This window comes from Thamnophis sirtalis, unplaced genomic scaffold, assembly GCF_051295495.1.
Source record: "Thamnophis sirtalis isolate CommonGarterSnake01/CBP01778 unplaced genomic scaffold, rThaSir2_p1.2 scaffold_7, whole genome shotgun sequence".
Taxonomy (NCBI): Eukaryota; Metazoa; Chordata; class Lepidosauria; order Squamata; family Natricidae; genus Thamnophis; species Thamnophis sirtalis.
The window spans coordinates 10,281,722-10,294,245 of record NW_028261387.1 but is presented as its reverse complement, the minus strand read 5'-3'; the positions used below and the strand labels follow the sequence as shown (position 1 = coordinate 10,294,245).

General features: G+C 44.0%; 1 protein-coding gene across 1 annotated transcript in view; it reads right to left on the bottom strand.

Moving 5' to 3' along the window:
- SNX7 (sorting nexin 7) overlaps positions 1–10,403 on the bottom strand; it is a 71,907-nt gene extending 61,504 nt beyond the window's left edge. Inside the window, exon 1 of the mRNA XM_087719295.1 lies at positions 10,187–10,403. Coding sequence (XP_087575421.1) covers positions 10,187–10,372 — 186 coding nt within the window. The 5' untranslated portion in view covers positions 10,373–10,403. The remainder of the gene's footprint in view (positions 1–10,186) is intronic.
- Positions 10,404–12,524: the final 2,121 nt, after the last annotated feature.

The window sequence follows — 12,524 nt, the reverse complement described above, 5'->3', positions numbered from 1 at the left end:
TAGGGGTTTGCTTTAGGGTTAGGTTAGGGTTAGGTTTAGTTTAGTTTAGTTTAGTTTATTTGGATTTATAGGCCGCCCTTTTCCCTGAGGGGACTCAGGGCGGCTTACAATCATTAGGGAAGGGGTGCAATTCAAAACAAACAATATGTGAACAAAATAAATAAAGTAATAAAAACACAACTTGCATTCAACATTCAACACTTGGGTGGGGCAAATTAGAGACTTATCCCCAGGCCTGTTGGGATAGCCAGGTCTTAAGGGCTGCGCGGAAGGCCTGGATGGTGGTGAGGGTGCGTATCTCGACGGGGAGATCGTTCCACAGGGTCGGAGCTGCAACAGAAAAGGCTCTCCTCCGTGTAGTCGCCAGTCGACATTTACTGGCGGATGGAATTCGGAGGAGGCCCAGTCTGTGCGATCTTATCGGTCGGAGGGAGGTAATTGGCAGAAGGCGGTCTCTCAAGTACTCAGATCCACTACCATGAAGGGCTTTAAAGATGGTCAACAGGACCCTGAAGCGCACCCGGAGATCAACAGGTAGCCAGTGCAGCTCGCGGAGGATGGCGCGATTTGCCCTCCGCGATTATGTCATCGCGGTAGGGTCGCGTTTTTCCTTAGCGCTTCCAACGGCGCGGATTTCCCCTCTGCACTTATGTCGCCGCGGATAAGGGCTTCGCGGTTTTGTGGTGGAACCGGGGACAATATTCCAACTCTCTAAACCGCTTAGAGAGGGCTATAAAGCACTGTAAAGTGGTATATAAGTCTAAGGGCTACTGCTATTCTTAGCATGTTATTGTATTTTCATATCTTGCACATGAGTGATTAAGACTAAAAGAATGTGGATTGTTTAAGAGGCATCAACTGGGACCTCATCTTCTCATAATTCACATCCCTTGACTACACTACATGATGCTACTTTCCAGGAAGTCATTGTGCTAATTACCTTGAACTAATTTCAAAGAAGGTAATAGCGTGCAACTAGAAACATATTTTTTTCCTTAGATACAGCAAAGAAAGGATCTAAGAATATGAATCCCAACTTTCATGCACAATAGGAACATGATATGCTCCACGTTATCATCTTCTAAGACTCCATTCAAAGTTTTTGTGCTCCGGGGGCATCTTTATGCCACGCAGCCAAGCGTTTTCTAAAATGTATGTACTTTGAGTTTATATTTTGAGTAATAATCTGGATTATTAAACTTGACAGTTTTAAGATTCTCATTTTTCACTACTTAGAGAGCTATTTTATTTCCACTGAGCAAGCAGCAAGGAATGATATATGAAGTCAATTTGTTTCCAGGTATTTGTGTGCTAAGAAAATAATGTTTTGGTTAGGCAGCAAACTTTCCAGATGAATACATGGAGAAGTATGACAACAAGGGAATTTCCTTCCTATTAATATTGATTTTGCAGGAACACTTCTATTAATGTTTGCAAAATCCGGAGACAACAATAAGCTGTCTTTAAAATAAGCGATACCAGCACCCGAAGCGGTATTTCAAGGCTTTGTTGTCTAAAATTTTTGGAGTTAGTTAGCAAGCTGTGTTCACGGAGGCTTGGAACTAAACCCTCAGTTGATTGGAGAGCTGGAAAACTGATCTGAGAAAAGTGTAGGTACTTAACTATAAAATAAGCTGAAAAGCTCTGAACCAAGGTGAATTTTAGACTGCAGTGATTTAATATATGAATTCCAAATGCCTGCATAAATCATTATAAGCTGAAGATTTATTTTCCCCACCCTATTGTCTCTATGAGAAAAAAAAAATGAAATGCCTCATTCCAGGACTCGCCATTCACTACCTATAAAATAAAATCATTCCTGAAACTAAACCAGAACATCAGAAAATGGAGAGCATAATATTTATGATTACTCTTTCCCTTGTTCTTAACTTCCTTTTCCTACCAAATCCTCAAAGGTCTGAAATGCCATGTTCCATTTTGCAAAACCCTAGATGATGCTTTGTTTCTGTATTCCAACCCAAAAAGAAATTTTAGGGTGCAAATAGTGGATAAAAATTGTCGTTCAGATTATTACTGCTATTATTAGTAGTATTTTGCTTTTCTGAATCAGTCATAGAAGGTGGCTGGGCCATGATTGATCTCAGAAAAATATGCAAGATGGGATCTGGTTAGTGAGAGGTTAGGAAAAACCTTGGACTATAAGAAAGATTGGGAAGTATTTTTAAAAAACTTTTAAAAATGGGGACGCAGTGACTCAGTGGCTAAGACCTGAGCTTGTCCTTCGGGATTGGGCCGCCTATAAATTTATTAAACAGTTAAACAGAAAGGTTGGTGGTTCGAATCCCTAGCGCTGCATAACAGAGTGAGCTCCTGTTACTTGTCCCAGCTTCTGCCAACCTAGCAGTTTGAAAGCACGTAAAAAATGCAAATAGAAAAATAGGTACCACCTTTGGTGGGAAGGTAACAGCGTTCCGTGCACCTTTGGTGTTTAGTCATGTTGGCCACATGACAACAGAGACATCTTCAGACAACTCTGGCTCTTTGGCTTTGAAACGAGAATGAGCACGCCCCCTAGAGTATGGAACAACTAGCACGTGTGCAGGGGGAACCTTTAAAAAAACCACAATATCCTCAAAGAAGGGAATTGCGAATCATATTGATGATGAATCATATTCATCACACATTGTGTGATGTGTTTCTATAGTCGTCAGAAATCACACCTGACTTTCACGTTTTTTTCCTTCCTGAAGGAGCATGACATTCTTTATCAAACAATAATCCTAAATAATCAATAACAGAACCTTCTGCAGTAAAACATTAACAAAAATGAATCCAGCACCCTCGTTTTCACTCACTTCCCTGCATTCAATAACCTCTTCCTTATTTGGTGACTAGACAGTTTTTAAGAAGTGTTTGCACTTTTTTTCTAAATAAACTTTATGAAAAGAAAAAAAACAAAACAAAAAGATTTGCCACAGCTATCTGCGATTTAGCATTACATCCTGCAATATTTAAATGAAATATTCAATTTGCTTAATATCTACAGTTTTTCTAGATCAATCTGTTTCCAAACAAGGACGAGAGATTCCAAAAAGCACCAATCCAAAATGGGGTATTAGGAAGGGATCTCTGGCTTGCGTGGCTGTTCGGGCAGACTCCACCTCTTGCTAAATATTAATTTTTGAGTTCTATTGAGATTTTACTGGATTCACATTTTACTGGTTCACATGGGACTTGTTTACTGGTTCACATAGTGTGACTCATAAATAGAAAACCTGATTTATGATAAAGATTTATATAACCACCCATCTTAAGCAACCTTAAACAACACAGTCACTTTATCGGTAAGGTGTGCAGGGTTTAAATTTAACAAACATATATTAATAGTTTCTTATGCACATTACAAATATAGGTAATTTTCCAGCAGATGTAATATGTTCATCCTCAGTTATTTGCGATTTCAGTGCCCTTTAGGCCAATATTGCCCCCCAAAAATATTAATGGAACTATGCTATCTTATCTTTCCAAGCCATATAAATATATTTGAGATATAGTGATCCCCTTCAAGTCACCAGGATTCGTTTGTAGAGTACACTATAATAGGCTTAAATGAAAGTGAGATTGGGTAATTTGTACTTCAACAAGTTGTGTGACTGTCCTCAATTCAAACTTGGCAGAAGTCCAACTAGATAAAGATCTTTACTACATATTAGAAAAAGGTCACTTGAAGCAATTGATCGCCTGTATCAACATGAGAAAATAGTCTCCTATCCACTGCAGTTTCAACCTGGCACTTCTTTCTCTATTTTCCCATAGCTTAATAGATACCTGGGTGTTGACATCATCAACATTTATACACTGGGAATAGTAATAAATTTCCATTGGGTTGGAAATAGTAATAAATTTGGGTAAGGTGATGAGAAGTTGGAAAAGAGAATAGAAACAGGAGAATAGGTCGGGTTACCCCTTTGCACCAACCCCTCTTTTTCAGATATGAATAAACGTTATCCCACTTGTCCAATCAAGAAACATTTGATAAATATCTAAGGTTAAACAACCTTACATATACGAATCCAAGTATAAAAAATATTCACTTTTAGTGTTTACTAGAGGAAAAAACGAGGATGATCCTCTACAAAGAATGGAAATATTTCCTGATGAACTGCGTTTATTTTTAAACATTAGGAAATGCACAAGTCATAAATGATTCATTAATGTCTTTTAGGCTCATATTCAACAGCAAATCTAGTACTTATCTGGTAAGATGCTGATGTTTAGATTTTTCATTCCATACGTTTCTGTCCTACACATAACTGAGCACAGTGTTTCAAGAATGAAAAATGTCTGTTGTCTTGTACAGCTACTACTCTATAAATGTCATTTCCCTTAATTTTTAGGAGAACACATTAGGATTTAGGATTTGTCCTGATGAACATCTAACTTCAAACCAGTCACCGGAACAATGTTATAGAATAGAAATTTTTTTACATTATAGATCTACCATGGAAATAATTCATCTTTGATGCATTTAAAGATTATCACCATCTGATCCCTAAATCCTCCCACACCCAATCAGTGTTTCTGATAGATTAAAAGGTCTGAGACTTGTTGTTTTCTAGATATTGCTGACCTACAGCTCCCACCATTATTTGCAATTGTCCTGCTGGATGTGGCTCCTGGAGTTGCAATTTAGATAAAACTGGAGAATTATGGATTCATTATCCCAGGTATATATAGACTTTCTTGAATCAGAAACAGCTCTTATTTTTAGTATTTGCCTTTGTTCAAGTTGGTTGTCCCACATAACTGGTGCAGTGGGTAGAGTGCAGTACTGCAGGCCACTTCAGCAGGCCACTTCAGCTGACTGCTATCTGCAGTTCGGTGGTTCAAATCTCACCGGCTCAAGGTTGACTCAGCCTTCCATCCTTCCGAGGTGGGTGAAATGAGGACCCAGACTGTGGGATATGCTGACTCTGTAAACCGCTTAGAGAGGGCTGAAAGCCCTATGAAGCGGTATATAAGTCTAACTGCTATTGCTACACTCAATTGCAGAGATTAATAGATGCAACATTGGAAGACTAGGTTAAGGCATATTGTCATGGAAAAAATCTACTGTATGTCCTGAAGTCATGAAGAGCTGACACCAACTGAATGGCACCTGTACATAATCAACCATAGCAGAATTAAGCCGAGGTGGCGCAGTGGTTAGGGTGCAGTACTGCAGGCCACTTCAGCTGACTGTTATCTGCAGTTCAGCGGTTCAAATCTCACCGGCTCAAGGTTGACTCAGCCTTCCATCCTTCCGAGGTGGGTGAAATGAGGACCCAGACTGTGGGGGCAATGTGCTGACTCTGTAAACCGCTTAGAGAGGGCTGAAACCCCTATGAAGCGGTATATAAGTCTAACTGCTATTGCTATTGCTAATTAAGAACACATCTTATTATCACAGCTGTTTTGTCTCCCGGCAAAAGGTTAATTCATGGAGACAATGGATCTTCTGAAGGTTTGTAACATCTGATCTGCTCATCCTTGACATTCTCAAGAGGGGCAGGATGGACAGCCATACTGAGTGTATCTGCTCTGCACAAAACCGAGAGAGGTTGTATGGGTATAAAGTACACAACATAGCATGACAAAAATTTTGAAGACCTATGAACAGGTGACACAAGTCGTAGAATTCAACCCCCGATACAGACAACGCTGTTTGTTTCACCTGTTTGACTAGTTTTTCACACTTCAGCTAACGCAATGCACCAGCCATACAGAAAGCACCTGTATCAACCTGCCTGATTTTTCAAAGGATAAGGAGTAGATTTATGAGAAAACAGCAGAGAAGATTTCTGTGAATTGGCAGCCCAATTCTTTTTGGTAGCAGAGAGAACATTTAGTAGCAGAACCAGAGAGTTATTTAAGTTGCGTGCAACTTTCAGTTCCAATTATGACCTTTCACTGAGGACTTTGATCTCCTAATAATCAGTTGCAGCATGCTAACTACCTTGAGAGAAAGAAACTTAATTGGCCCCACATCCCTTCTCCTTCCAAGTAATGTAACTAGCGCAATACACAAAAATGAATGGATTGGATTGGATTGGATTTATTCGACTTGTATGCCGCCCTATTCCCAAAGGGTCTCAGGGTGGCTGAACAAAAGCCAAGGGGAGGGGAACACATACAAAAAGTAAGACAAAAATAAGACAACAATACAGACAATTTAAAAAACACAACAAGCACAACCAATCCGAGTAGGGGTGGAACTCAACAACCTGGGACAGCCAGGTCTTAACGGCTATACGGAAGGCCTGAAGGGTGGCGAGGGTCCGAATCTCCACGGGGAGATCGTTCCAGAAGGCCGGAGCAGCCACAGAGAAGGCCCTCCTCCGGGTGGTCGACAGCCGGCATTGGCTGGTAGATGGAATTCGGAGGAGGCCTAATCTGTGGGATCTAATGGGTCTATGGGAGGTAATTGGCAGAAGGCGGTCTCTCAAGTACAATGAATGAATGAATGAATGAATGAATGAATGAATGAACGAACAAATCCCCAAGTCCTGATTTTCCCCAACTAATTCTCAGTCAATCTGATGAAAGAGAATTTGCTTTTGAAATTATTTCAGAAGAGAAGAAAATTCAAAGATACATGCACTTGCACTTATTTCATGCCTAGATAGCCAAGGAGTGTTTGTGAAACTCCTGGTTTTCATGACGCAATTATCTCTTCAGATGTCTGCACCCTTCCTTGTTTCCAAACCTTTCATTAAATCCCCAGGGAAAGCATTACAAAATAACTCTTTCCGTGAACCTCCTTCTCCTCTCTCAGGTAGGAAATGGAAGCCAATCAGAAAGCCTTCTGTGTGGGATATATGGCAAAATAATGACATAGCAACCCCACTCCCTACCCCAAGTATAAAGTTTAAAACCGTCAATAAGGAGAAATCTGAAAGAAATTCTGAAGCACTCAAGGTAGAAAATTCTTGAGGATCGCTAGGTCCATTTGGATGAGTGGCTTCAAAGTTTTTGAGATATCCCCTATAAAAAGTAAGATGGAGGCAAAAGCTCCATCTCCATAAAGCCCTTCATGGTATTGGACCTGGGTACTTGAGAGACCGCCTGCTGCCAATTACCTCCCAAAGACCCATTCGATCACACAGATTAGGCCTCCTCCGGGTTCCGTCTACTAGCCAATGTCATCTGGCCACTACCCGGGGGAGGGCCTTCTCTGTGGCGGCTCCGGCCCTTTGGAACGAACTCCCCGCAGAGATTCGGACCCTCGCCTCTCTCCAGGCCTTCCGAAAAGCCGTTAAAACCTGGCTGTGTCGGCAGGCCTGGGGTCGATGAGTTCCCTTCCCCTCTCGAATCGTGTAGCTGTTGGTTGTTTTAAATGCCCTGTACTTTTTGTTGTAGTTTTTGTGTTTCCCTTCCCCTCCTTGGGTTTGTGCGCCGCCCTGAGTCCCGCTGGGAATAGGGCGGCATATAAATAAAATGAACCTCGAACCTCGAACCTCCAACAATCTTGGCAAAGGAAAAACCTCCCTTAATTCTCCTCAATGCCACTTGCCAGTCCTGGCAATGATTCATAGTCAGAATATCTTGCAAATGTTCTGTGAGCAGGAGGAAAGGCAAACTTGATGTCATTGTCCTGGGCTTCAGAACAGGCGAAATCGGCCACAGAATACTTCCGTTTCTCCTAAAGGTCAGCACAACACGAGGGGAAGCAGAGAAGGCAAATTTTTGTTATGCCAACTTTCATTTCAAAACAAAGCGTACGCTCCTTTTGTTGCCCTACAACAAAGATTCTCACAATGTCAGATGTATTTGTTCAGCGCTGTATTCTCTGTGTATGGAAGAAGGGCCAGTGGTGACCACAAATTATGTCCTGCTAAGTGCGACAAATAGCAAATTGTGGAGCCTGTCTTTTCTGGCATAGTAGCGACAGTGAAGGACAAATCCAGATCAAATTCCTGAGCCGTGCCAGAACTACAGAGCCAAAGGCAAGACTCAAATCTCTCTCTCTCTCTCCCTATTATACTGTGCCTCATTACAAAGGTAATCTTGTTCTCAAAAAAAAAAAAAAAAGGACATTAGCTACCTCCAGTCTCGAAATGCTCAGCTCAACCCATGAACCCAGCCTACTTCATCCCCAGGCCCTCTCTCTCTCTCTAATCTGCCAAGCATGGAAACACAGCATCAAGATACTACAGTGCCTATGCAGCGTGTGGCCCAAATATTTTATTCCACTGCAGCCTGCAAATACATGAAAGGAGGCCAATACCCACAGCAGGCCTTTGGCAGAAATCATCCTTTAGCTTGGATCACTGAAATGCAGCTTGTTTGCCTTTTACATGTGGTGGATTCCAATCTCCATTACCCCCTGCCAAAACGGTGGTTAACTTGTTGGGAACAATGGGAAGTGTAGTCTGGCAGAATGCTTTACCGTATGGGAAACTGTTTGGGATCTTAATTTTTTTGTGAGCTGCAGAACACAATATCCGGCAGAAACAGTGTTAAGAGCCTTGATGGCAGTGGTTAGAATATAGTATTAGGATATAGTACTGCAGGCTAACTCAGTGCTCACTCCAGGAGTTCGAATCTGAGCAGCTCAAGGTTGACTCAGGCCTTCCATCCTTCTGAGGTCGGTAAAACGAGGATCCCGATTGTTGGGGGTAATATGCAGACTCTGTAAACCACTGTGAAACGGTATATAAGTCTAAGTGCCTGTAGAGATTCTTAATCATTTAGGTCATGGTTGTCCCAAAGGAGCCTTACCAGGAGGCAACTGGATTTGGTTCCACCACAAAACCGCGGTCGACTAAAGCGCGCTCGACGAAACCGCGTACCTGACGTCATCACAGCACGACGAAAAAAGCACGCTGTGAGCGCTAAAGTTAAAATTAACCCCTAAACCTAAACCTAACCCCCCGAAACCTAACCCTAAACCTAACCCATAACCTAACGCTAAACCTAACCCTTAACCTAACGCTAAACCTAACCCTTAACCTAACCCTAAACCTAACCCTTAACCTAACCCTAAACCTAACCCATAACCTAACCCTAAACCTAACCCTTAACCTAACGCTAAACCTAACGCTAACCCTTAACCTAACCCTAAACCTAACCCTAACGCTAAACCTAACGCTAACCCTTAACCTAACCCTAAACCTAACCCTAATGCTTAACCTAACCCTAACCCTAACCCTTAACCTAACCCTAACCCTAACCCTAACCCTTACCTTAACGTGAATCGGCTTGCTTTCAAAGTGCTTTTTAAAGCACCCTTTTTTCTCCGCGGTCGCTGTTGTCGCGCTGCTGATGACGTCAGCGACGCGCTTTAATCGGGCGCGCTTTAGTGGACCGCGGTTTTGTCGTGCCACGACTGGATTTAGGATGAACCCCCTTTCAATAGATTTCCAGAGAAAAAATCCTGCAGCCTACAGGAACCAGGAGCGCCATTCAGGTGACCCCGAGGGTCACAGGTAAACCTCCAAGTGCTTCAAGGACCCTCTAAAAGGATGCAAATGACCAGCAAGGGATATAAATCCTTCCATTCCCCACTATCCTGTCAGAGCTGAAGAAGCTTCTTGGATGAGAAGTGAAACATCTTTAAAGGAAAAAACAAACAAACAAGGAAGTCCATAGGCCTCCTGATAAAGCACCTTTGGCATAGATCTAAGCGCTATTGCTATCCTGAAAGGGGGAGGACATTCTTAAAAAAGGACACTCCCCTTATCCCAAATCCTTTCCAACTTGTCCTGCTTCTTCTGGGGCAACTTGGAAGCCCTTCCTGGAACCCCAAACCCAACGCCAGGGCTCGGGCTGTCCACACTCTCTCTGTCTATCCCATCCTCCTGCTCGCTACCTAAACGGAAGGTGGTTTTCCTCCGAGGGCTTGTTAGGGCAGGCCGTGTTTTTGCAAACTTCTGGCCCGGGAAGAACTCCCCCCCCCCCTCCGCTAAGTTCCTTCTCTTTTGCAGCTTTGGATGTGGCCGTCACAAGCGCAAATCGGGACAAGCGAGCTTAGCTCGGCTCCAGAGTAAAGGGCGGGCCGTGGAGGGGGGGACTTTCCACAAGCCGCAGGACGCTCCCGAGTGTCCCGGGGTCCGTGTGAACGCAGGGAAGGCGGCGAAGGGAACCTGCCTTGATACCCACCCACCCCCAGCACCCCACGGGGAAAGCGGAGGGCCGCCGGGCTCTCCGGGAGCAGCCGGTGGAGCCTCCCCCGTGCAGCCTGTACCTTGCTGAACACTTCCAGGTCCTCGTCGTCGTCGAACTCCAGCAGCTCCGAGGTGGAGGAGGAGGGAGGCAGTAGCAGTAGCGGCCGGGGCGCTGGCGGCTCGGCACGGGCTGCCTTGGCCTCGCCGCCAAGGGGAGGGGAGGAGAACGGCCGCGGCGACTGCGACTCGCCCCGCTCGCCCTCCATCCTTCCCCGGCTTGGGTTGCGCGTATGTATGTATGTAACGCGCGGGGCGCCCGCGGACGAGCCCGGGTTTGCGCTCCTCCTCTCGGCTCGGCAATTGGCCGGCGGAGCTCCCGGCCGCCCCTTTGCTCGCACTGCGCAGGGGCGGAGAGAGACGGAGGGAAGGCGGCGAAGCGGGGCGTCCCTTCGAAGTCCTGACCGAAGCCCGCCTTCCTTTGGGCGCCTGGTTTTAAGATCGCTGCCGGTGCCCTCTCCGTCTCCATGCCGGGAATGCCGAGAAAGGCAGAAGAAGACCTCTACTACTGAGGCTCCCTCGGGCAAACCTTTGAACAGGTGCGGGTGTGGGATGCGCAGGCATTTGGAGATACAGGTAGTCCTCCACTTGCCATCCCAAGTAAGCCCCAAATTTATCTTTGCTAAGTGAGAAATGTATCCACTTAGTGAGCTTTCCGCCCATTTTACGACTTCTTGCCACACTTTTTAACTGGCACTGCCACCTGTTGTAAATGTGGTTCCACCACAAAACCGCAGTGGACTAAAGCACGCTCGACGAAAGCGCGTACGTGACGTCATCACAGCGCGATGAAAACAGCACGCTGTGAGCGGTAAATTTAAAATTAACGCGTAAATCTAAACCTAACCCCTCCAAACCTAACCATAAACCTAACCCTAAGCCTAACCCTTAACCTAACCCTAAACCTAACGCTAAACCTAACGCTAACCCTTAACCTAACGCTAAACTTAACCCTTAACCTAACGCTAAACCTAACGCTAACCTTAACCTAACGCTAAACCTAACCCTTAACCTAACGCTAAACCTAACGCTAACCCTTAACCTAACCCTTAACGTAACGCTATACCTAACGCTAACCCTTAACCTAACCCTAAACCTAACGCTATACCTAACGCTAACCCTTAACCTAACCCTAAACCTAACCCTAACACTTAACGTAACCCTAAACCTAACCCTTACCTTTATGTGAATCGGCTTGCTTTAATTTTATTTTAATTTTAATTTAATTTATTTTTAATTTTATTTGTCGCGCTGCTGCTGACGTCAGGTACGCGCTTTAATCGGGCGCGCTTTAGTGGACCGCGGTTTTGTCGTGCCACGGTAAATGTGAGTCAGTTGTCAAGCATCCCAGTGTAAATCACAGGATGCGGCAATGGTCGTCGTATGTGTGAAAAAATGGTCATAGGTCGCTTTTTCCCCAGTGCCGTTGTAACTTTGGTCGCTAAGTGTAAATCGAGGACTGCCTGTACTCCCTCCGCCCTAAAGAGCAATTCAGCATAACCCCATGGAAATGATGCTTGTCGACTAAGGATGTTTGAACAGCTGCAACTTTGCTCGCCATACCAAAAAAAAAAAAAGTTAACTGGGGATTTGGGGGGTTTCCATACTTACAGTAGGTGTAGAGTGAGAATATTTTGGTACAGGGACTTACAACAGTTCATTTAGTGACCAAAGTTCCACTTTTAATTAAGTGGAAACCGCTGAAGCCTTCAGAGTTGGTTTTCACCAGATCTGTGCCAATATGATATTGCACTAAAAAAAAGAGACTGGTGACACGATTTCACATTTATGAAATTATATATAGACCTTCTCGCATCAGAAATAGCTCTTATTTTTAGTATTTGCCTTTGTTCAAGTTGGTTGTACCTTACATATACTAATCCAAGTGTAAAAAATATTCACTTTTAGTGTTTACTAGAGGGAAAAATGAAGATGATTCTGTACAAAGAATGGAAATATTTCCTGATTAACTGGGTTTATTTTTAGGTTCCACCACAAATCCGCGAAGCCCTTATCTGCGGAGACATAAACGCGAAGACTAATTCGCGCCGTTCGAAGCGCTAAGGAAAAACGTGACCCTACTGCGATGACATAATCGCGGAGGGCAAATCCGCGCCTTCCAAAGCACTCAGCATTTTAAACCTAACCCTAAACCTAACCCTAAACCTAACCCTAAACCTAACCCTAAACCTAACCCTAAACCTAACCCTAAAGCAAACCCCTAAACCTAATCCTAACCCTTACCTTAATTTAAATCCGCTTTCTGCCGCCGTGCTGTTTTAAAGCGCCCTTCTGTCGCCTCGCTGTTGTCGCGGCGGTGATGACGCGTGGTGATGACGTTGCGGCTTTAGCGACGCGATT